Source organism: Protopterus annectens, chromosome 11.part0 (assembly GCF_019279795.1).
Source record: "Protopterus annectens isolate FY-2018-M chromosome 11.part0, PAN1.0, whole genome shotgun sequence".
NCBI lineage: Eukaryota > Metazoa > Chordata > Ceratodontiformes > Protopteridae > Protopterus > Protopterus annectens.
This window is the reverse complement of record NC_056745.1, coordinates 1163858208-1163883866: the sequence shown is the minus strand read 5'-3', so window position 1 is coordinate 1163883866 and position 25659 is coordinate 1163858208. Positions and strand designations below refer to the sequence as shown.

Genomic DNA, 25659 nt, shown 5'->3' with positions numbered 1-25659 from the left:
GTTACCATGGATGTCAAGAATCTTTTTACGAGTATTCCCAATGATTTAGGGATGTTGGCCATCAGAGAGATCATGGTTAGCAATTCTAGTTACAGCAATAGCAGGCAGATTTTGATAAATTGCCTGCTAGAGATGATATTAGAGAACAACATATTTATATTCCAGGATCAGTTGTTCCTTCAAAAATGGGGAGTTGCCATGGGCACTCCCTGCGCAAACAGTTATGCCAACCTTGTGGTCCATCACTGGGAATTGTTACATCTTTTTAAACATCCTGATTACAAAAATGTCAAAATGTATAAAAGGTTCGTTGATGACGTCCTTTTTGTGGGAAGGAACTGAAGCAGACTGCCTCAGCTTCATTTCTGCCCTAGAAGCGACCTCGTTCTTGAGGTTCACAGCAGATATTTCCCTGTTCAAGCACAGTTTTTAGATTTAAAGCTGCAATTTACTGGCAATAAGATAGTTACGTCATTACACAGGAAGTCCACCTGGAGAAACTCTTTGCTCCGGTTCCAAAGTATGCATCCCAGGTTCACTTTTAGAGGCATCATTTTGAGCCAATTATATAGAATATGTAGGATTTGTAATGATGAAAGTGACTTGGCCTCTGAGCTCGATACACTCGTAGGCTTATTTGAAGAAAGAGGTTATCCCTCTAAACTAATAGATGAATGCAAACAGGAGGTCTTCAGGAAATTATTTGGCTTAAGCAACAATGCCGGTGAGGGCAGGCGCAATGCCTCTGTTTGTGCTTTTGGTAACCATGCGGCGTCATGATACACTCACTTATGTCACCAGATATACCAGTGATGTAGTTGCACATAATAAAATCATCAGCAGAAATTGGAATGTGCTGGTCGCAGATCCATTTACCAGGAATATTGTGGGTGCTCATCCAACATTCAGCTATAAGACCTGTGATAATTTGAAGCAAACCTTGTGTATAGAGCGGCATCGTCCACAAATCACTTTCACAATGGTCGTACAGGGCGTTCCCCTGTGGCCACTGTCATATGTGCCAACATATATCAGATGCTATTAGTTTCACCCATCCCGATGGTTCTTTTCTGTTTACACCCAGGTTTTACAGCGATTGCAACAGTACTAACTTAATCTATTTGGCCATATGCGATTCCTGTCAGGCTTTTTATGTAGGGCTTACGAAGAGAAGACTTCGTGATAGGGTGTACAACCATTATTATGATATCAACAAAGGTAATGACAGTAGTGCCTTGGCCAAACACGTCTTAGAATTTAGTACACATAGATTCAAGTTTATGGTTCTAGAATTGATGGCAATCAATTATAGAGAAGGGGACAATATGAACCAGTTGGCTCTCAGGGAGCTTAAGTGGATCTTTACCCTGAAAGCACATTTACATCCAGGCATTAACCAATATGTCTCAGTTAAACCAGTTCTCAATATGAGGAAGTAAGCATAAGTTTATTGGTTACCTTGTCTGATACATTATTCAGTGCATCTTGGTTCTGCACTTATACTCTCTGAGATTGTTTAGTGCTTTCCCATGGGTTCACCTTTTCCTGGTGATGCCGCATGTATCATGCACTTTCCACTTTTTCTTACACTGAGTTTTAGGTCTGTCCGTAATTTTACATACCTATCTGTTAGTTATGTTTAATGTGATGTTGCTAAGGCCCCCTTGAGACATGATTGAACTATGGTTTGACTCCCTATAACTGTTCATCATGTTCCAATTGTATTAATTAGTATATTCTATGTCATAGTGGCTTTAGGTAAGTTTAGAGTGCCACATTACACTACACCTGTTTATTAACCAGTTGCGTGCACTTCTAAGCCCTCCATATTGTGTCCATAACATTTATGATTTTTCATTTCCCAGTTCGTGTCATTACATACTGCTGCTTGGCTTATATAAGTCTTCTGGTATTTTGTATAACTGGACAATATTATGTGTGCAGTTAACTTGCAGTTGGTTTTACGTCTTGTATACATATCCATTTTGTATATTCCTTTATATATATTTTCTTGTAATCATTGTGTCTCTCTTTGTTGCCTTTTTTTATTATGGTAGATTTGCATTATATTCACACCATATTTCAGTCGCTATATTTATATGCTATGGTGAGATCCCCATTGGGTGTCTACATCTTATTGGGGCGGCTCACGCTGCCACTTTTTATGTGCACCGTCTTTATAGTGGCAAATAGTGTTTTGCATTCCGCCAGATCCTCTGATGCTTTATTATATATTTTCATATACTTGTATCAATACTCAGTATTTGATTTTCAGTTGGTTCTGGTTGTTGGTTTTCCTGGTTTTACGTAAAGCCGTTGATCAGATGGTTATGATGAAGGTGTGTCCTTCTTTGTTTAGTCCGACAGTTGCTGTTGGTTATAGGATGTTTTTTACTGTCGGACCAGTTTTCGTTGTTTTGACTGTCGTCATATGGCTTTCCGTGCATACAGGATGCTACAACGGTTTTATTCCTATTTTCATTGTTGCCGTTACTGGTGAGTTTTATTACTTACCTTTTGTGTAAGTCAACTATGTTATATAGGTCTAGGATTTTGTGCATTAGTAGGTTCTATAGATGTTTTTTCATTGAGAAGGCGATATTAAGCTGATTTTATTAACCGGCATGTTCTGCACTATTGATTAATGACACTACACTGCCGTTTCTTGACAATATTTATTACATGGATATTTCTGCTAGGCAGAGTTTGATAATACCATTTGCCCTTACTGATACAACAATATGATCATCTGGTGTTTTTGATGCATTAGCTCTGATTATTTGCTCTATGATAAGGGGCTCACGATGAACTCTGTTGAGCGATTCTACCTCTAGGGATATTATCTATTTTATTTTTATTAAAGTATTTTATTAATGTATTCGTGGTTCTTTTGCTCATATTTTGTGAACTTTTTGAAATATGGACCATATTATGTATTTGATCACTGACACTTGCTGCTTTGTTTTATAAGCAACTCTGAGTTTTCAGCAGGCTTGCACTGTCAGCTTAGGCCAGAAGTTGCTGTTTTTTGGTGTGACAGCATAATTGTTTTAAAGCTCTTTCAGGCATTTTATGTTAACTGTTTTTATTCATGCTCTTTCATATGTTTTTTATTCTCTTTTTGTCTATGTTTAACATCTTTGAATTTGTTAAATGATACCCCTTTAAACTAGCTTGAATGCTATAATTATTCAATTAGTGTTCTGATTAGCCAGTTTTGAGCACCAAGAGCTTTTGTATAAAAGGCTGCTCAATTTCATGTTTTATTACACCTGAAGAAGCATAGTGTTACTATGCGAAAGCGCCAGTGTTCCAGTTCTTCATTAAAGAAGTTTTCTACATTGTGGATTCCTCTGTGTGGTGTATCCAGTGGATTTGGTGTGTTCTTACTTTATACTACTGATGACCTGACGTCAGTCCTGAAGCGACAGCAACCAACACAGAAATACTACGCCTCTGGTATTCGAGACGGTCGAGGGCTACCCTGGCAGGGATAACCCAAATGTGATGACTGCAACAGTGGAACACGAAGAACATCTACCTAAAACTCTAGAAAACCTACCTACAATCGACGCACCAGAGAGGGGGTGGAAGGGAGGAGACCTACACTACCAACAAACACACTGAAAACTAAGAGACAGGGGAATAAAACACTTCAAAACTCTACTCACAACCTGGAGATCAAGGATCACGATGCGTTACGAAGCCACGGCAAACGAGATCTGAGGGTTGGAAGATAGTGGTGGTGTATTATGGGTAGGGGGAGGGGGAGGAGCTTGGAGCAGATGCTTCTGAAGTTGCCGACTCGGATCCGATACCTACAGGTTGAAGATCAAATGAAGTAAACTACTTCAGATAAATCCTTTTCAAGATCATTGAGGTTCTTAAGAAAGGGTTCCATTTTCATGGTGATCCCAGCCAACCTGTAGCCCTGAGACCGAACAATGTTATATTTTGTCCTGATGGGATGGAGACTTATTATGCAGCAGGACGTTAACTCTGGCAGGTTTTCTGTAAAGATCTTTCTCAATTTTACCTTGGTCCAAGTCTTTAGTAATCTGTATATCTAAGAAGACTGCCGAGGTGAGGCTGTGGGAAGAGGTGAAATGTATGAGGGCTGGTGGTTTGATTCAGATAGCTGATAAAGTCTTGTAATTTAGCACTGTCTCCTTTCCACACAATAAAAATGTCAATAAAGCACAGATACACTATGCCAAGTTGCACGTATTCTCTGTTATAAAAATAATCTTCCTCCCACCTGCCTAGGGAAATGTTGGCTAGGTTAGGGGCCATATATGCCCCTATTGGTTATACCAGTCTTTTGTTTATAGTAATTTCCATTAAACGAAAAGAAATTACAGCTAAACAACCATATCTAAAAGTTTACCTGTTCTTTCATTTTCTGTTGGTGTGCCATTGTTGTTTTTTCCTGTAAGAATCAATCACTGTTTCAATAGAATAATTATGTGGAAGTATAGCATATGATTCAACATCTATTGTTAATAAAATACTGTCAGCATCAACTGTAACATTTTTTATTTTCCTTAAAAAATCATTACAGTCTTGTGTGTGTGAAATGTTCTTCTCAGCTAGAGGTTGTAACAAGAAATCCAGGTAAACGGCAGCAGCTTCGATCAGGAACCCCCCACCCTGCTTGCCTGTAAGGAAGGTTCTCGCTATTTTTATGTGGCTTAGGGATCCCAAAAAATCTGGGTAAGCAGGGGGAAGGTGTCTGTAGATAGTCAAACAAGTTATCTGTTAACAAACCATCATTATAAAGGGCAGTCAAGGCTGTGTACCAGCTGTTTTAAGATTTCTTAATCTCCTCTAAAGACTCATAATAGTTTGTGTCACTAAACATTTCTTCTACTCTCTAATTATAGCTGCTGGTAACAGTAAAAATACCCCCCCCCCCTCCATTGTCAGCCTTCATAACCAGTCAAAAACTTATCCTTGCCTAGCTCAACAATGCTTTTTTTCTCACCTTTAAAGTTGTAGAACTTTTTCCCTGCAGTTTTTTGCAATAGTTTCCTGATGTCCATTTCACATTTGACTTCAAAGGGTCGTAAAGTTTGGTGTAAGGGAGAGCAATAATTACTGGGTCTTTTTATTTCTTTCACAGTTTTTCTTCTCAGTGGCATCAGATATGCCAAGTAACAGAACTTTCCAATTCTATTTTCTGACATAGGATTTTAAATCCACCAGTACCTGTGTCAGACCTGCAGTAGGGAACAAAAGTTAATCCCTTTGAAAGTTCACCATTCGCAGTGTCAGCAAGTTCTTTTTTGAAGTGATTCAAAATAATGGGGTAAGGTAATACTCTGGCTGGTTTCTCTGTCTGGTTCTGGGTCCTGCGATGTAGTTGGGTTCTACCCAAGTATTTCATTTCCCTCACTTCTCTCCATTGCTTGGTTCTCCAGTCTTCCGGTGGGGCTATAGCTGGGGTTGGGGATCTTTGAAACTCCTCTTATGCCCTCTGGATTCTTAAGTATAAGTAAACAGAAAGGAAAATGGAGATTCTAAGTGAAATACCAGCACTGGTAAAGTCTTTATTAGAATCTAAAAAAGAAGTTGCTGTTAAAAAAGGGATAAGTAATAGGGTTTACAAAATATTGCATAATAACTATAGGACTCAGAGGATGTTAGAAAGGATTGGGAAGAGAGATTAGATAAGGAATTCACACACACACACAAAAAAAAAAAAGCAAACAATGGGAGAATATATGGCTCCCAAATATGCAACAAAGTCTAGATGACTTAGGGTCTTCGCTTGTAAGTGTTTATATAGGTATTTTATACCCCAGCAGACTGCAAAGAATTTATCCTCAGGTAGATTTCAAATATTGGTGGTGTGATGGCGAAGAATGAGGTAATTGGGAACATATTTTTGGAAGTGTAATGAGTTGGCAGACTACTCTGTCAGAAATACTAATTGAACAAATTGGTGTAACTAAGGAAAAGTTTTTTTTGAACTGTGATACAGAATCAGAATTGCCTAGACATAGTAAGGCCTTGCTGAGTTTAATCCTGGTTGCTGCCAAAAAAAGCAATTACTAGAAAACAGAAATCAAAGTCTAAACCAACCATACTAGAAGTAGTGAAACTGTAACGTGATGTATGAAGTTATTAAAAAAAATCCAGAAATCATACAAGTTGCTTTAATAAGGGACTATTTTTATATCTTCATAAGCAGCTTAATATTCATAAAATTAATTTTTATTTCCAAAAGAAAAATTACTTACCTTCACCTTTTGTTACAGGCTCACAGAATTTAGCGAAGTTGATTGCAGCCTAAAGAAAGCAAGTGTAACCATATTAAAACTGATAATTTATTAAATATTTATTTTTACTGCTATAAATTGCAGTTCATTATTAAAATAAGAAACTCACCTAATGAAGGAACACATTATTAAGAGCAAGTTAAAATGCCAACAATCAGAAAAATGTCAACCAAGTCATAGCTGGTAAGGCTCAGTATGAAATTGCGTGTATTCATGTAATTAAAATTGATAACCACCAGCTACTTCCTAAATTCCAAAACAGTTTGTACTTGAAGCCAGAAGTTCACTGAGAAAACATGCACTCACACAGATTGGGCAACACAGTTGACCAAGTCAGAAAAAAGTGCAAAATGCTTTGGAATCTAAGAAAAAATGTCAAAAAGCTCTAAAGGAGAACCCCTAGAAGCCTCTGTTAACAATGCATATTTTAACAAATGAAAAATTGATAAATACAATAAAAGATACAATCATAAAACACATCAGTACAGATAATACTAAATAAAAATATTTTGCAAAACTCAATGCATATTAGAGAAGGGCAGACGCTAGAACTGAATCAAGCCTGGTCTGCCAACATAAATTAGGGTAACAAGAATGAGTAACTGGAAAAAAAACATGAAGACAGTCAGTCACATCAGAGATTTTTCCAAAAACAAAAATAACTATGTGATAAACTTTATGAGGGTAGCAAAAGTTTTAGCCAGTATATGAACCCTAAGGACTGAAAGATGCAGGCAATACCTGGAAAAGCAGATGGGTTTGTTGACCATTTCCTTCCCATGCGGACAAACAATGGATCCTCCTAGAATTGCACCAATTTACAACCAAAATTTGAATTTAATTATTTCATCCATGAGTTAGGTATCATTCTTGGTGATGACAGAATGTTGCTCAATGCCAGGGCTTCACCTTCTTCAAAGACATGAACAGAGACAGGTCAGCAATGTCTGACATCATCTACCCTAGGGTTGAATGCGTAAGATCATTCATCCCACATGGACAACTTCAAGGTCACAGCAGTACCCAGTGCAGAAAAAAGACTGGCGGGTCGTAACGACATCCCTAATTCTTGTACCAGAGAGGCACCTGTCACCCAATCCTCTGCCAGCCTATTAAGTTTTGTGTCTGTTTGTTTGTTTGTTTGTGTCTTTCGGCTTTTCCCGGTTAGGGGTCGCCACAGCGGAACTCCGGTCCGCTAATGATTGGCAGTTGTTTTTACGTACCGGCTTGCCAGGCCCGATGCACAACCTTCAACGAAGGTACGCCCATTCACGCACATCTCCACGCAGAAGACGCTCTAGCTGAGAATCGAACCGGACAGCGTCTTACTGTGAGGCGACAATGTTTTGTGTCTGTACATCTTACAATGGAGTCACTAGTGAGCAAGACATTTCTACAATACACTCCGGGCTTGGACAAACCTTAAGGCTGTAGATTTGAAGTGACTCCCAGTAACAGCATGTATGAGTGCGCAGATATGGGTACTGTGGTATGGCTCACATAAGCTGACAGGATGTCTAAGAAGCCAAGGAGGCTTTAGGCAAGGATTTCTTTTTACTACCTCAACATAAGTAGGAGTAATGTTTTAGTGCTGTGGTAATGCAATGTCATTGTGAAGCAGTTTAGAGAGTGAGTGGGATGGACAGACTAGTCTCCAATTTAAATAAAGAGGTGCATCTCTCACAGGTGGAAGTAGTTATGTGTTGGAAGTGGGTGGTCAGTAAAAGTGAGGCTGTTACTACACTGCCTCAGAAAATCAAATGCCAGTAGCCTGGTTAAGGATAAAGCTGCAGCAGGGCGGGGACTCTGTGGTAACAGGTAGTTTTTTTTTTTTTTAAACTATTAACCTTGGCATGGTTTATTTTCTCTTAAAAGAAAGATACTGGTCTCTAGCTCTCCCTTAATTTACAGGTAATCAACTTCTAATTCCTATGACTCACTAAGAGATGCAGCGTTATTCTCTCCTAAACATACAGTGGATATAAAAAGTGTACACACCCCTGTTAAAATGCCAGGTTTTTGCGATATACAAAAAAAATGAGACCGGAATAAATCATTTCAAAACTTTTCCCACCTTTAATGTGACTGTGATTGGGATGTATACTTGGGGTCATTGTATTGTTGAAAGGTGAAATTCCTCAATCTTCATCTTTCTAGCAGACGCCTGAAGGTTTTGGGCCAAAAGAGGCTGGTATTTGGAACTGTTCATAACTATTCAATTGAAAAACAAATCTGTTAGGGGAAAACATATAAAAAAAATAAACATACAATAAAATGGTTGCACAAGTGTGCACATCCTTAAACTACTACTTTGTTAAAGCACCTTTTGATTTAATTACAGCATTCAGTCTTCTTGGGTAGGAGTCTATAAGCATGGCACATCTTGACTTGGCAATACTTGCTCACTATTCCTTGCAAAAGTGCTCCAAATCTGTCAGATTGCGAGAGCATCTCTTGTGCACAGCCCTCTTCAGGTCACCCCACAGATTTTCTATTGGATTAAGGTCTGGGCTCTGGCTGGGCCATTCCAAAACTTTAATTTTCTTCTAGAGAAGCCATTCTTTTGTTGATTGGGATGTATACTTGGGGTCATTGTATTGTTGAAAGGTGAAATTCCTCTTAATCTTCATCTTTCTAGCAGACGCCTGAAGGTTTTGGGCCAAAAGAGGCTGGTATTTGGAACTGTTCATAATTCCCTCCACCTTGACTAAAGCCCCAGTTCTAGTTGAAGAAAAGCAACCACAAAGCATGATACTGCTACCACCATGCTTCAACGTGGGGATGGTGTTCTTCTGGTGATGCCAAGTGTCATTTTTGCGCCAAACGTATCTTTTGGAATTGTGGCCAGAAAGTTCAACCTTGGTCTCATCAGACCAGAACATATTTTCACACATGCTTTTGGGAGACTTGATGTTTTGCAAATTTTAGCTGGGCGTATGTTTTTCTGTGTAAGAAAAGGCTTCCATCTTGCAACCCTATCACATAGTCCAGGCATATGGGGAATATGGGAGATTGTTGTCACATGTAGTACACAACCAGTACTTGCCAGAAATTCCTGCAGCTCCTTCAGTGTTGCTGTAGGTCTCTTGGCAGCCTCCCTGACAAGTTTTCATCTTGTCTTTTCATCAATTTTGGAGGGATGTCCAGTTCTTTGCAATGTCACTGTTTTCTCATATTTTCTCCACTTTTTGATGACTGTCTTCACTGCGTTCTATGGTATATCCATTGCTGTGGACATTTTTCATACCATTCACCTGACTGGTACCTTTCAACAATGAGATCCCTTTGATGCTTTGTAAGCTCTCTGCGAACCATGGCTTTTGCTGTAGCAGGCAACTGAGTAAATGTCAGGAAAATCCTAATAGGAGAGCTGAACTTTATTTGGGATTAATCAGTCTCTCTTTAATTTATGGCAGGTGTGTACCCAAGAAGACTGAATGCTATAATTAAATTAAAAGGTGCTTTAACAAAGTATTAGTTTAAGGGTGTGCACACTTATGCAACCAGCTTATTGTATGTTTTTTATTTTTTATATTTTTTCCACTAACAGATTTGTTTTTTGATTGAATTGTACAGGTTATAGGTCACATTAAAGGTGGGAAAAGCCTGGAAATGATTTATTGTAGACTCATTTTTTATATCACAACAACCTGGCATTTTAACAGGGGTGTGTACACTTTTTATATCCACTGTAGCTTTAACATACTAAGTTTCTAAGTGCTCATAAGACAGCCTAACAATCTCCTATAACAAATAAGAATACTGAAAAAAAGATATAATAAATAAGTAACAATATAAGGATTATAGACCAGTAAACATACCTTTCCCACACAATAGTCTGTTGTATGGAATATACTGTTCTACTAATGGCATTTGGCACTCTATCAATTGCTAAAAAGTGTGCAATGCACAGGGTATAAACTAATAATGTGCCTTGTGCACCTTCCAAGCAGTTTGGATTCACACATCTGGCACATACCAGAAATTGTTAGAGGCTATGGACAGGGCACAGGCTTTGGTATTTGCACAGGTAGGGTGCGACACAATGACAGGAGCAGCAAATGTTAAAAAAAGTTGGAGGGGGAAGGATTATGAAGTGAGGGAGGCAGCTACCTGAAGGAGACAGCCAGATGTTCTGGGGTGACTGCAATGAACTGGAACAAGGGGACACAGCTGCAACAGAAGACAGTTCACTGTATATGTGTGGATATGACAGGAGTTGATGCTCCACATGGGAGACCAATGCATACTGTGGATAGCCTTAAGCACAGAGGCATTCCCCTTATGGAAAGACATTGCCAGCAACACCTGCTGGCAAAGATAATGTGGAACTATGGAACTGTGACTGCCTTGCTATGTGATGTGGAGGAACATCACACAAGCTACTCACACAATGGCAACCCAGCCATGCCACTGCAGCCTCACCACCAGTGACTGGCAGTGATAAGGTGATACTCTGCGACATTGAGGCACCTGCTCTATGTTGGTGCATCCACACTGTTGACAAAGGAGTGAAGGCCACATGTATGGCAATGGCCATGCAGGTACAGCTATGGAACTCCATGGTTCATGCAAGAGCTGGAAACTGTCCCTCCAATGACATTAGCAGGTGGGCATTCTCCCCTCCCTATAATCTATAGCTGTGTGCCATCACATATGCTGCCACATATGCCATGCAGCACACTAATCATCTCCTCCTGTTGATTTATGGCAAGTGTGACACCTATTTCAGATACCAGTCAGCAGTTATTATGCTGATGTCCACTAACATGCCAGTCCCTAGTGCTGTCTTCATGTGGCACCTTTGCCTATTGCTGTAATAATGTAAGTAGGTGACAAACACACACCGCATGTTAGGTTGCCTGGGACAGCATACCCCTTCATACCCAGTAGTGAGTCAGCGTTGGGTTTCAGAGCCAACACAGGTTTGTAGTTGGATGTAGATGGTACAGTATCCCTCACTGTAACTATCAGTGACAGTGGCATTATGTTATCCGATTGTGCCATGAGTAGGTTGCAATTACTGTCAGGCACCCATGCCACACTGACATCAGGCATGCCCATATCTGTCATAGCTGACCCTATGAACGCTGTATCTGTGAAGGCAGACAGAAAAACACTGTGTCTTAGACTGCAGATATGGATAATTTCACATTCCAGTGCAACATGTGCATTTCAGGTAACATTATATGAAGAATGAGCACATACGTACCTTTGTTGTACGCTGTACCTCCTGCATTCTGGACATGCCTCTGGGAGAGAGAGATGACAATGTTTTTCATCAGCAAATGTACACCACAGGTGCACCACCAAACACTGCTACTGGCTTATCGTAATAACCTGTTACAGCCCCAACAAAAACAAGTGCTGCAATCACCAGTTTAGCTCCCCCATACAGGCCTCTACCAGGTAACAGCATTCTCTTACCATACCCTGAGAGACATCAAAAAAATCTTGGTATCAGAGATGGCAGTCTGTGATGGCAGACGTCCATCTGTGTCCATTCTCTCTCCCATGTAATAAGCTTGAGATTTCTTGTGAGCTTGAAGTATCATGCCAGTGATCCTTCGGTTGACCTGGTTTGCAGATCTGTTGTGACCACCAAAGGCATTTTCATCTGTCAAATGATCCTATCACACAAGCTCCAAGGAAATAATGTCATCTTTGTCTATTGAGAATGCACCTGCCGTGTGCACACAGAGCCTGCAGTAACATCACTGTCCCCTCTCTCTGCCAGTATTAACTCTTCAGCCACTGTTACTGTGTTGGTGCCGCTGTAGTACCTGCACATTGGAACATACACCTATGGTCTGTGTCTGGACACAAGTATTTCTCACATCAGCTGTAACCATCCACCACTCATGCCGCTGTTTTGGCTTGAAGAAAAGGCATACCTGTTATACTATGCTTACATCAGCCACACCGCTACAGCCACCCAGCTTGGTGGAGTGTTATAACATGTGGAGTGTGATCCATTTGCATAGACCTGTGTGTCCCCACAAGTAACATTGACATTTGTCCCACAAAACACATCCACAGCCTGACCCATTTAGCAGTTGCATCTCCTCCAAGCCATCCTCTTCTGTGTATGTGAACATGTGTGCTGAACTCCTGCAGCAGAAAGTGTGCTGTCCACCAGATCACTCACTAGTTGGTCTGCCACCGAACATGGTCACCCCAAAAATCCATGTAATTCATCAATCATCCAAATGGGCTGCAGATTTGTCAGACTCATTCCCCTTTCCAACCCCCTTAGTTGTCAGTCCCACTATCTGCAGGCTGCTGTTGAGCAACCCAGTACGTTACAGACGTCCAATCTGCATCCCCAATTGCTGGAGACCTGTACCCACTTAACTGCTGCTGTAGCACACATTTTTACAATGTATTATACTCCAACATTCTCTGGTTTACTATACACTTGCTATGTTGTTACAGTACTGATAGCATGATGAGCACCGCTATGCTGACCATGCATCACTATTGTCACATGCCCATGGACTTTTGCAATCAAGCACGTGACCTATACTGATGCAATATAACACTGGTGATGTGAACTGTGGTATGTCGTCATGCTTCTTTACTGTAGAAATATTGGCATAGGTGCATTACCATGCATGACAGGTTGTGCATCTCTAAGCCCCAAGCATGTCTGTTGTGATCACACTACTGTACACTGGCAATGGGCTGTTTCCATGCTGCCCAGTGATGTGTGCCATGTTATTTCTTTGTAGTGCATCAGTGTGACTTAGCTACTACTTCTCTTCTTGTATCAACCTAGAAAGCTGCTACAGCTTCAGGAAGGTCTCCTGTGAGGTTGCAGCATGGAAACAAAGATATTTCCCAATCTACTGTATTCTACCTACAGGTAGCACCTGCTTAGGGACTCATATGAAGGCTTCTAGTGCAAAGGTGGATACCTGGCACTTGCTTGCCAGGGCAGTAAGGGATGTCATGGACATTACTTATTCTGGTAAGCAGTGCTAGTGTTGGTACAGTAACTTCAAGAGGCTCCAGCCTGACCTTCACTGCCAAAGGAGAAAAAAAAAAAAAAGAGGCTAGACAAACAGAAAAAAGAAGATATGTACTCACCATAACGTTCCATGTGAGTTGTTCATCTCGCCTTCATTCGTACAGATGGGTTTGGAGCCAATCATCAGCTCAGAGTCAACTTACTACAAAGCTCGAGATCTTCAGACAGCTCGAGGCCAAGTCCCTATCCTATGATGCACCTAGAGTTACCTCAGATCTTGTTTTCTGCGTATAATAATACTATGTGCCATTCTATCACTCTTTAGGAGAAAACCCATAGAAAGATTGAGCAACCAGGATAAAACTAATATCTCAGTCCTCGAAAAACCTTGGAGGGGGTAGGAGGGTGGGAAGTACAAATGAAGGCGAGATGAACAACTCGCATAGAATGTTATAGTGAGTACAAAACTTCTTTATGTGATGTTGTTCTATCTCGCCGTTCATTCTTACAGATGGGTAGCGTCCCAAGCACCATCTTTCTTGAGTGGCTCATGGGAGTACGTTTGTCAGGACAGTGGAACCAAAGGAGGCCCTGTGTCCCTGGAGGCCTTGTCAACTTTGTAATGAGTGATAAAGGTATGAGGCTGTGACCAAGTGGCTGCAGCACAAATATTGTCTATAGGAAGCCTAGCAGAAAAGGCAGAAGATGTGGACACTGCTCTGGTAGAATGAGCCTTAATTTTGTCTTGTAAAGGTAAATTAGCAGCTGAATAAATAAATGTGATACAATCAGATAGCCATCTAGACAGTGTTGGTTTTACCACTGGCATACCTTTTCTGGAATCTGAAAAAGAAACAAAAAGCTGTTACGATTTTCTGAACTCTTTTGTTCTATCCAGGTAAAATCTGAGCTGTCTATGAACATCAAGCTTGTGCAGCATATACTCTAAGTTGTTGGTGTGTTTGGGAACGAACACTGGTAAATCTATAATCTGGTTAAGGTTAGCTTCAGTACAAACTCTGGGTAAAAATGAAGGATTTTCTCACAGGGGCACACTGTCAGCATGAAAAATCAAATGAGGAGGCTTTATGGACAAGGCCTGTAGCTCTGACACTCTACAGGCAGAAGTGATGGCTACTAAAAAGATAGTCTTCCATGACAAATATTTCAAATCACATGAAGAAGCTGGTTCGAAAGGTGGGAGAATAATGTGTGAAAGCATAAAATTTAGATTGCATGGGGTTTAAGGGGATTTTATAGGTGGTCTGAGATGAAAGGTCCCTTTGAGAAAGGCTTTAGATAGCTTGTGAGACATTATATTTAATCCTTCAAAGCCAAGGTGAAAATTACAGATCGCGTCAAGTTGTACCCGAACTGTTGCTGCTGTGGCTCCTTTATTGAAAAGCATAGTCAAAAACTCTAATATGGAGGAAATAGAGGCTTGGCAGGGATCAATGTCATTTTGAGAAGCCCATATAGAAAATCTTTTCGATTTGCTATGGTATAGCTTCCTAGTAAAGGACTTATCAGAAGATATCAATATATGCTGCATTTCATTTGAGAGGTTATGGAACCTGGCTAGGTTGGGAATTGGAGCAGACAAGCTGTCAGTTTCTGGGACTGAAGAGAGGGATGAAGAGCCCCTGACGAATGCGTCAAAAGATCTGGAACTGGGTCCAGAATCCAAGGCTCTTCCAACAGATGAAGTCGAACGAAGGGGAACCAAATCTGACGAAGCCAATGACGGGCTATTAGAATGAAGGTCCTTTTCAGGACTTTTGCTTTCTGCAATACTTTTAGGTATCAAGGGAATTGGTGGGAATGCGTAGTGGAGACCCGGAGACCAATCGTGTACAAGTGCGACCCTTGGAGCTTCTCCCGAAGGGGTAATCAGGGCAAAGTTGCTTCTGCATTTTGTGTTCATATAATTGGCAAAAAGGTCGCAGCAAGGCTGGCCCCACCTGTGGAAAATTCTCTCAGCTATCTCTTTCCTGAAGGACCACTCGTGAGGCAACAAAACTGCTCTGCTCAGTTTGTCTGCTATTACACTGGATTTCCCCGGGATGTGCATTGCTAACAGAAAGCGCTGGGTGGATGTAGCCCACTGCCATACTTTTAGGGTCTAGCGACAAAGGGGATAGGACCTGGTTCCTCCTTGTTTGTTCAAGAACCAGACCACCGACATGTTGCCCGTCTGAATTGCAATTGTTCCCAGAGGAAGAGAGTCCTGGAAGTACTGCAATGCGAAAAGCACCACTCTCATCTCCAGGACATTGATATGAAGATGTGTCTCCTGTTCAGTCCATGTGCCTTGGGCTGGTCTTCCCTGAAAATGCCCCCCACCCTATCAGGGAAATGTCCGTGGTCACTGTGGCCGCTGATGAGGGTAGGACAAAAGGACAACCTATCGTTACATGAAGAGAGGTCAACCACCACTGAAGATCCTTTTTGCATGCGTTTGTGATCATTATGAGATGAGACACTGGGAGCTCTTGGTAAGACCATTGAGTGAATAACAGCCACTGAAGAATCCGCACGTGCATGCGACCCAACGGTATTGCTAATACTGCAGCTGCCAACATACCTAACAATTTTAGCACTTCTGATGCTGGAACCTTGTCTTTGGATATGATGTTGTGGATCTGCTGATGAAGTAGTAAGACTCTTTCTGCTGGATGTTTCAAAGTGGTGGTAGTGGTGTCCAATTCTGCTCTGGTAAAAACGATATGTTGCGATGGTGACAAGGCAGATTTTTCTGAATTTACTGCAATGCCCAGATGATTGCAAAGAGTAAGAGTGGTGTCCCTGGCTTGTATTAGCTGATGCCTGGTGATGGCGGTGAGGAGCCAATCGTCTAAGTACGGAAACACCTGGAATCCTAAATGCCTCAGGTGAGCCGTGACCACTGCCGTACATTTGGTGAACATTCTGGGGGCTGTAGTGAGACCAAAGGGCAGGGCTCGAAACTGATGATGACTGGCTCCAAGCCAGAAGTGCAGATGATCTCTGGATGGTCTGGCCATTTTTATATGGTAGTATGTATCCTGTAGATCTATCGGGCACATCCAATCATCTTTTCCTAAAAAGGGAAATATCGACTGAAGCGTGACCATCCGTAACTTCTATTTCTTGACAGATCTGTTTAGTCTGCTGAGGTCCAAAATAGGCTTTCAGTGCCCGGTCTTTTTTGGTATTAAAAAGCATCTTGAGAAAGTTACGGATCCTGTCTGGTCAGCTAGGACTGGTTGGATGACTTTTTCTTAGCAACATTTGGACCTCTACTGTTGCTTGTTCCCTGTAACTGGGTGGAACGTCCGGGATTTTTGTTGTCAATGGAGGGGGGAGTGGCAAAAGGAATGAAATATGTTCTGGAAACTATACTTTGTACCCAGTTGTTGTTTGTTATTTTGAGCCAGGCATCGGGATACAAAGATAAGCAACCCCTGACTGCCTCCAGAGTAGGACAGCATGGCCTCCTTTTAGGAGACCTGGTAGGGCTTCCCAAAGAAAGTACAGTTGTGTACACTTACCATAAATGTAGATGTTCGAGTGTATTCACTGTTGTAGTCATCACACTTGGGTTATCTGCCTGCAGGTAGCCCTCAGTCGGCCCGAATACCCGAGTCTTGGGATTTCTGTGTCAGATGCTGTCGCCGCTTCCATGACGTCAGGTCGTCAACAGTATAAATCATGCAGCCGATGCCATTACATCAGTTTTTCTTTCCCCAGATGTCAGGAGCCCCCACAATAGGAAACTATTACATGGTGTGGAACACCTTCAGTAAAAAGTAAATACCCCTGCCATAAAAGATGGTCATAAAGAGGATAGGTAGAAAGGATAATGAAAGCCAGGGGGGCTGGAGGGAAACCAGGACTGCAACAGTGACTACACAAGAACATTTACTTTTGCGGTAAGTGTACACAACTGTACTATGTCTTTCATGTTTCACTGTTGCAGTCATCACACTTGGGTTGATTCCCAAAGCTGTGGAAGGGAGGAGGCAGTCAAGAAGTGTTAGGGCTGGCTAGCAGGCCTTGTAAGACTGCTGTAACAATTCTAGCTCTGGATTTAGAAAAAATAGGCAAGTGGTAATGCTTGGTGAAGGTGTGTACAGGACTCCAGGTTGCAGCTTCCAGGATGTCCCTGGTAGGGACTCCCCTGAGAAATGCTGGAGATGTTGAAATAGCTCTAGTGGAATGAGTTCTGATCCCCAGAGGGGTAGATTTTCCATGGTGCTTGTAGCAGAAATGGATGCAGTGTGCTATCCATTTGTAAATGGTTTGCTTCGAAATGGCCTTGCCCTCTGCCCCTGTAGCAAAGCTGAGTAGCAGCTGGTCAGATTTTCTGAAAGTCTTTGTCCTGTCTAGGTAGAACCTGAGCTGTCTGTGCATGTCCAAGAAGGCAGGATTTTTTCCCTTTATTCTGAGGATTAGGGAAAAAGGTTGGCAAATGGATGGATTGGTTTAAAGCCACATTGGATACCACCTTAGGCATAAAGGAAGGGTTAGTCCTGAGGGAAACCCTGTAAGAATGGAAAATAATGAAGGGCTCCACCGCCATTAGTGCCTGTAACTCAGACACTCTTCTTGCTGAAGTAATAGCTAGAAGTAAAGCTGTTTTCCAAGAGAGGAATTTTAACTTTGCTGAATTAGCAGGTTCAAAAGGGGAAGTGTGAGCTTCTCCAGTACAAAGTTAAGGTCCCAGGCCGGGGTGGGAGCTCTCCTAGGGGGCCTTAAATTGTTAGCTCCTCTCAGTAACTGTTTGATGAGAAGATGAGAAAAGAGAGGTGGCTCAGTATTACAATGAGCTGAGATGGCAGAGGCATGAATCTTAATGGATGAGAAGGATAGGCCTCTGTAGAGCAGCTCTGCTAGGTAATGAAGGATTTGAGGTAAGGTGGGCACAGCTGTGCCATTTCCTTGAGACTGACTCCAAGAACAATATTTTTTCCACTTTTCAGCACAGGATTTCCTAGTACTAGGCCTTCTGGCCTCAAGGATGATGTCCAGCACCTGTTTGCTGAGGATGCTGGTGGTGTATTCAGGGAATAAGCCAGGCTGCAAGGTTTAGGGTTTGCAGCCGTGGATGCAAAATCTGTCCCTCCTGCTGAGGCAGCAAGGAAGGTGTCTGATGTAGGTGCCAGGGTGGCACTGCTGTCAGACTGCGTAGGAGTGTGTACCAGTGCTGGCGTGACCAGTTTGATGCAATAAGGATTGTCATTGGCCTGTCCTGTTTGATCTTGAGTAGTACTTTTGAGAGTAGGGGCAGAGAAGGAAAGGCATAAATTGAAATGTTTTCCCATGTAAAGGATAGGGCATCCACCTTCCAGGCTCTGTTGTGTGGGTTTCTAATGCAAAATTTGCTCAATTGGTGGTTTTGGGGGGAGGTAAAAAGGTCCACCTACAGTGTTCCCCACCTCTGGGTTAGAAGTTTGAATGAGTTGGGTTCCAGTTTCCACTCGTGAGGGTCCAGTAGATTTCTGCTCAAGTCATCTGCCAGTGAATTTTGCTTGCCTGGCAGGAACTGAGCTTGTAGGTGCACTTGGTTGCTCAAGGCTGTGTTCCACATAGCCATGGCTAACCTGCAGTGTGGGTAAGAATGAGTTCTGCCCTGCTTGCTTATGCACCACATAACTGTGGTGTTGTCTGTCTTTATCAGGAGCTGTCCTGAAAGGATAAGATATTTGAAGGCTGTCAGAGCATTCTGTACAGCTAACATCTCTTTTTGATTGATATGCAGGGGAATTTGTTCTGGGATCCATTTGCCTTGAATGGATTTGTCTGCCATGTGAGTGCCGTATGCATAGTCTGATGCATCTGTTGTCAGGGTTTTGGCAGTGAGGGGTTGAGTGAAATGAAGTCCCTTGTTGTGGTTGCATGATTATGCCCACCAAAAGAACTCTGCCCTTAGACAAGGTATGATAGGAATCAGTGTTTCCAGGTCATGAAAATGTTGACACCAGAGACTTTTTAAGTATCACTGAAGTTTCCTCGTATGCAGTCTTGCATATGGAATTAGCAGAATGCATGAGGCCATGAACCCTAGGGCTTACAGTATTTTCCTTGCAGATAGCTAGATTTTGGTGGCCATTAGTTTGAAATAGTTTGTCAAATGGACCTGCTTTTCTGGAGTGAGGAATGCCATCTGGGAAGTTGTGTTCAAGCTTGCTCCCAGGAATACAATTTGCGGGCTGGGCACCAGTTGTGATTTCTTTTTGTTAATGGTGTATCTCAGTGAAGTTAGAAGTCTTTTTACAAATGCCAGGTGCTGAAGTAGCAAATTCTGACTGTCCGCCTGAATCAGGCAATCCAAAAATGGGTAGATTTGAATATTTCTCTACCTGCAGTATGCAATGGCTGGAGCTAGTCCTTTTGTGAATACTCTGGGTGCAGTAGATAAGCCAAAGGGAAGTGTAGAGAACTGATAGTGCATAGAGCCTGCATAGAGCCTGCCCTGAAATGTAGATATTTCCTGCAAGACTTCCTTATGGGGATGTGCAGATAAGCTTCTTTTAAGTCTAGGGTGACAAACCAGGCATCCTTGGCTAGCATAGGAAGAACATGTTGCAGTGTAAGCATTTTGAATTTTGGGACCACCAGAAGGGTGATGAGAATTGATAGATCTAGGATAGGGCACCAAGAGCTCCCTTTTCTTGGCACCAGGAACAGTCTGGTGTAGAAACCCTGCCCCCTTTGTTCTACTGGAACAAATTGAATAGCCCTGATATGGAGAAGGGGAAAGTGCTTGCTTTTCAGCCTCTGCCCACTGGTTTGGAGGAAGGTCTGGCAACCAGCTTGGGGTTGGCAGTGAGTGGAAGTAGAATCTGTATCCTTGGGATACAATGTTTAGAGCCCATCGGTCCTGAGTAATGGACATCCAGTTTTTTGCATGAAGGGCGAGTTTTCCTCCTAGGGGTGCAAGTACTTGGGTATGGCTGGGAAGGACAACTGGAAAGTCATTGTGAACTTTTTTCCATAAGGGGGTGGCTTACCACTCCCTGGTTTTGAGCTGAAAACACTCCACTGTTTAGATCTCTACGTACCCTGAGACTGTATAGTCTTGGTGGTCTGTTTCCCCTGGGTTTGGACTGAGAAGACCTGAGAGGGACTGAAAAGGACCAGTTTTTTGAAGGCCAATGCCTACTGAATCTAGGTGGCTGCACCTGTAAGAAATCTCTGATGGTTTGCCTAGATTCAGCTTTTTCTTCCATCTTTTTAAGAACTACTACTACTACAAACACTCCTGATTTAATGGAGCATCTAGTAATTTTGCTTTGACATGGTCTGGCAAGACTTGTTCCTTTAGCCAAGCATGCCTTCTCAGTACAGACCCAGTGACAGCAGCCCTACAAGATGCTTCCAAGGCATCAAACCCACACTACTAAGTATGTTTACTAACTTGGTTTGTAGAATGCATTAACTCTTGTAAATCTTTATTTTCTGCACAATCTGGAAGTAACGCCATTTTTTATTTAGTTAGTTCCATAATATGTTGCTGGTACTTCAACATGTGAAACTGGCAATTCAAAGCCCTGATGGCAAGAGTTGCAGAGGTATATACCACCTTCTTACCCCATCTGTCTAAAGCTCTAGAATCACTGTCTGTAGGGGTAGGGTTTCTGGCTGTAGTAGCCTTAATGCCTTTAGGTCCCTGCAAAATGGTCTCTGGATCCGCAGTAGGATTCTTAAAGAGAAATTTGTGAAAGTCAGGTACTCTGTAGTACCTGTCAGGATTTCTAGGAGCTGGTGGTAAGGTGTCAGGAGTAAGACTAGACTCCATGAAGACATCTACAATATCCGGGACAGGGGGTATAGCTAAAGGCCTGTGCTGAGGCAAATCTAAAAATTCCCTAAGTCTCTTTTTGGACTGAGGATAGTCCTTGCATTCCCAGCGGAAATGCTCTCTTAAGGTATGCAAGGTTTCAACAAAAGAAAAATCCTCTGGAGGGGAGGCAGAGGGAATGGATTGCTCTGCATCTGAGTCCTCATAGGTAGATAAGGTATGTCCTGGTAATCAGAAGGGTCAGAGTCATCAGACTCCTGGTCTGTAGAATCAGAAGGAAATTCAATTCTTTGTCTTTTAGTAGGGGAAGGCTGGCTTCCCCTAATTAGAGTAATAAGGTCTTCAGCCATTTTAAGCATTAGTTTTTGTGGCATGGGAGCTTGAGCATGCACTTTGGATGTCTGTTTTCTAGGTGTAGTACGTACTCTGGGCCTGGGAAACTCGGTAGTTTTAGTTGAAAATGAAGTTGTCGGTTTAATATGAATATCGGTAGGTCGGAATACACCCTCAGAAGCCGGTGCCTGCACAGCAGCTCGGACCCATCCAAGGTAGAGACATCCGCAGGTTCCATAGTCGAAGAAGCATCTCGTGGTATAGCGGACTCCGAATGGGTCTCAGCAGAGGTCTGCGAATCTGTAGAAGTGGGCATCAGGGGCTGCAAAGGTGTCTCACTGAGTACCGGCAGACAGGCGACTAGCTTAACGGAAGCGCCGTCGACAGTTTTTGATCTATGCGGTCTGTCTCTGTCTTTGCGCTTTTTCAGAAGATCGGTAGTCAGATGGCTTACCGAAGCCATTTCGGAATACGGAGGACAGCGAAAGAATTTAGCTACAAGAAAAGCTTGAAGACAAATGGTTCTGGCGTTAAACAAGGCACAAAACTGACAGTGAGGGACGTCATGGTCTGGGCCTAAACAGCTGATGCAGTAAGAATGAAAATCTCTGTGGGGTATTTGCTTTCCACAGGCAAGACGATTGTTAATTTTTTTCTGACATCGGTTAAAGAAAAAAGAATCCCCAGTGGGGGACTTGGATTTAGAAGACTTCAGGTTTGAAACTCGAAAAACGAAAATTTCAGGTAGCGGCCAACTGGCACTTGCAAATTGCTTCTGCTTCGGGCTCCTTCTCAGCAAGAAAGACTTATGTAATGGCATCGGCTGCATGTTTTATAACCCTGACGACCTGATGTCATGGAAGAGGCTACAGCATCAGACGCAGAAATCCCAAGACTCTGGTATTCGGGCCGTCTAAGGGCTACCTGCAGGCAGATAACCCAATTGTGATGACTGCAACAGTGAAACATGAAGAACATCTGGTCTCTGTCACCCTGGTTTTGCGGACCCCCTCTGCCGCAAGGGCGGTGTCTTCCATTATTGTCCCCTCCTCTGCCCCAGGAGGGGGGTTCACCACGTGTGTCCAGGAAGGCTTCTTGGGATTTTTCGGAACCACATCTTTCCTCCCTTTTGACCCTTGGGGTAGGGTCTGGTAAGGGTGGAAAAATGGACTCTGATGGCAGACAGAGTCTTTCCTTCCTGCGCACACCTAGTCAAAGTTTCCTTAACTTTAGGCCCAAAAAGGGGCAAGCCATCAAAAGGGGTGTTGACAAAGGATGAGCAATTCCTGTACCCGCTCTCCTACTCGTTCCATCAGCTGTATATGAAATGAGATGCATGGACGAGCTCACTATGGAAGTGAAGGTAGCAAGCTGGGATGCGACTTTGTCTGAAGCTTCTGCAGATACTGTACCCTGAACAGTATCTCCAAGCTCTTTTAGGAGATCTCTTTGCAGTCTCGTAAAATGAGTGAGATAGTTCAGGGAATGCATGGCAAAAGTCACTGAACTGTATGTGTGCTTCCCATATCTATCCATGATCCTAGAAACTCTGTTAGGAGGATGGATAGAGGAAGAAGTTTCTGACATCTCCTTTTTGGTGGCTGCCGCCACCACCATGGCATCAAATGACACTCACTTAGTAAGGAAAAACTATTTGTGGGGGGCAGAAATAAATTTATTAGGCCTCCTAGGGACAGGCTCCATGGTGTCTGGAGACTCTCGCGCCCTTTGTGAGACCAACTCCATGAGCTCATCGAAGGGCATCGACACCCAAGAGGTGGAGGGTTGAGAACCGAAAGCCTTCAGGAGAACTGACTCATCTTCAGTAAGGTTGGTGGACTACCAGCCACCCCTCTCTGCCTAAGGATTTCTAATATCTCAGCAAATGAGATATCCTCAAGAGGGGAACCGTGGCGACCCTTCTGATTCATCCAAGTTGGTATCGGATGTGAGAGACTCCTGTGGGGAGTCTAGGTGCTGCCTCTTACAGATTCTCTCCCTGGGAACCTCATCAGTGGGAATTTCTGGTGAGGTCTCGGAAGAGCAGGGGCCACCAATGGGGCTTCCTGAGGCTCAGGGTCTCTACGCTTAGAAAGGATCTGTGAAGCAGAAGTGGACACAGGCACTCTTGGGGAGGAGGTAGTTGGACCTGAAGTTGTAGATGTCTTAGGAGACATCACTCTCCTCATGGCTTTCAAAGGCACCTCTGCTCTGATGAGAAGGGACCACTGGATCAGAGGAAGTCCGAGTAAATGGAACCGATGGCATTGGAACAGGCGTCGGCTCCGAAGGCTCAACAATCATCAGGTCTGACTCCTCTGGCTCCGAAGGGCTGGTATGGCTAGGAGGAGGAAAACAAGTCAATGGCATTACAGTTTTAGGCTCCAAAACCACCTGGGTTGGAGCCGACAAAAATTTAGTGAAAGTCGGTGCCTGTAGCAACACGATCCACATCCAAATCGTTAAGGCTGATCGAGGACAGAGATGAATGGATGGATGGAGGCACTGACTGCAGAAAAGGTGACTTTAGAACTTCGGACACCAGTTCCAGGACTGGGGACCGTCTCCAAAAAGACCACTTGAATGAATAGGGTGCTCCAATAAAAATTTTAAATTATAATTAGTTTTAAATACAAGCACAGGTTCTTTACCTATAAAATCCATAAGGTCATCCGTACTTTTAAACATGACCCAATTCCTTCTCACTATCTGTTTAATTTCCTTACTCAGCTCACCAAATGTTAAAACCAAAGGTCATTCAAGTGGTCTACCAAGAGGGACCAGAAACTGTGGATTATGTGCCTACTTGTCCATACATTTTGGGTGTTGAGTACATAGAAATAGGGTCTCCTACGAAAGTTGCACTGAAAAGGGGCTCTTGTGGATCTATGGGGTTAGTGTATGTGGCAGTTTGTCAGAACTGTCAACAGTTGTATGTAGGCAAAACTGAAAGGGCTCTCCGTAGGAGGATATATGAACACCTCTATGCTATTAGACGTGAAGATGAGAATAATGCCCTATATAGGCACTTGAAGGGGAACGTATTATGTAAAACTTTTCACTTTGACTACTAGTTTGGATTATTGTAATAAACCAACTTTTTATCTACTTTGGAGGTTGCTGCGACACTTTTTTCCTACTGCTTCCATAGGAATTGCTTTGTCTGTTCATTGTAAGTGCAAGGCTCCAAGGCAATACATGCAATTAACGTGACTATCTGTCACAGACATCTTCTGTCCACATTTTGGACACTTTTTAAATCCTGATTTAGGATGCTTATCCTTATCCTGGTCAGCCATAATCAAGTATACAAATAATCTACTGTACTTTAAGGAGACACACCCAAACAATTAGCAAAGTTAAACTAGTAAAGCTAAGTTATCGAAATAAGCCCTAAATAACAAATAGGCTGAATAACAATGTACTGACTAAACTATTCAAAAAACACACACACACACTCACTAACTACTTATTTAACTATAAGCTATATAATGGTTTTAAGGCACACCAAAGGGAAATATTAAGGCCTGCAGAAAAAACAAGGCCAAAAAGAGAAGAAATATCTCCACTAACAAGCTGTAAAGGCTATCACTATTATAGACTATGAAATACTAACTCTAAATATCTTTAGAAAACATTTTTAGAAATAACTATTTTCCTAAATAATTTTAGAAAAGAATTATACTGTCCCGAGCTGTGCAAGGAACTTCCGATCTATTGCAATGGCAAACTAAATCTGAGGTAACTAAGTGCATCATGGGATAGGGGCTTGGCCTCGAGCTGTCTGAAGACCTCGAGCTTTGTAGTAGGCCAACGCAGAGCCGAGGATCGGCTCCGAACCCATCTGTAAGAATGAACGGCGAATGTAATACAAAGGTGTAGCATACCTTACTGATCTTTTTTTTTTTTTTTTTTTTTTAATTTTTATTATCATTGCCATCTTCATTTTATTATAATGTTTACATTGCTTAAGGAGGTTTACAATAATTATGTAGGAAAATGGAAGTTACAAGCAAAAACAAAATGTATGGGACTAGAAAATAAAAGAATAAAATTATAACGTTTAAAAGAATTGCAAGACAGCTGAACAAAAAATGGGAAATCACTGCAAATCAGACAAGGAAATGACTAGGATTTATATAATTCACTTAGTAAATAAGGCAGTTCAAACCATACCTGCAGGAGTTCAAGTGGAAATATAAGCAAATGAGTATTTTTATAAGTTGTGCCACAAAAAAAGAGGATCTTGTGAAGCTGTCTCACTGGATGCAGCAAACTGCTAGAATAGATGA

The 25659-nt window shown here is 42.3% G+C and overlaps 1 protein-coding gene across 1 annotated transcript in view; it reads right to left on the bottom strand.

Annotated features, from left to right (window-relative positions):
- ORC5 (origin recognition complex subunit 5) overlaps positions 1-25659 on the bottom strand; it is a 2154202-nt gene that overhangs the window by 1585216 nt on the left and 543327 nt on the right. Inside the window, exon 8 of the mRNA XM_044087287.1 lies at positions 6243-6291. Within this exon, the coding sequence (XP_043943222.1) occupies positions 6243-6291 (49 nt within the window). The remainder of the gene's footprint in view (positions 1-6242; positions 6292-25659) is intronic.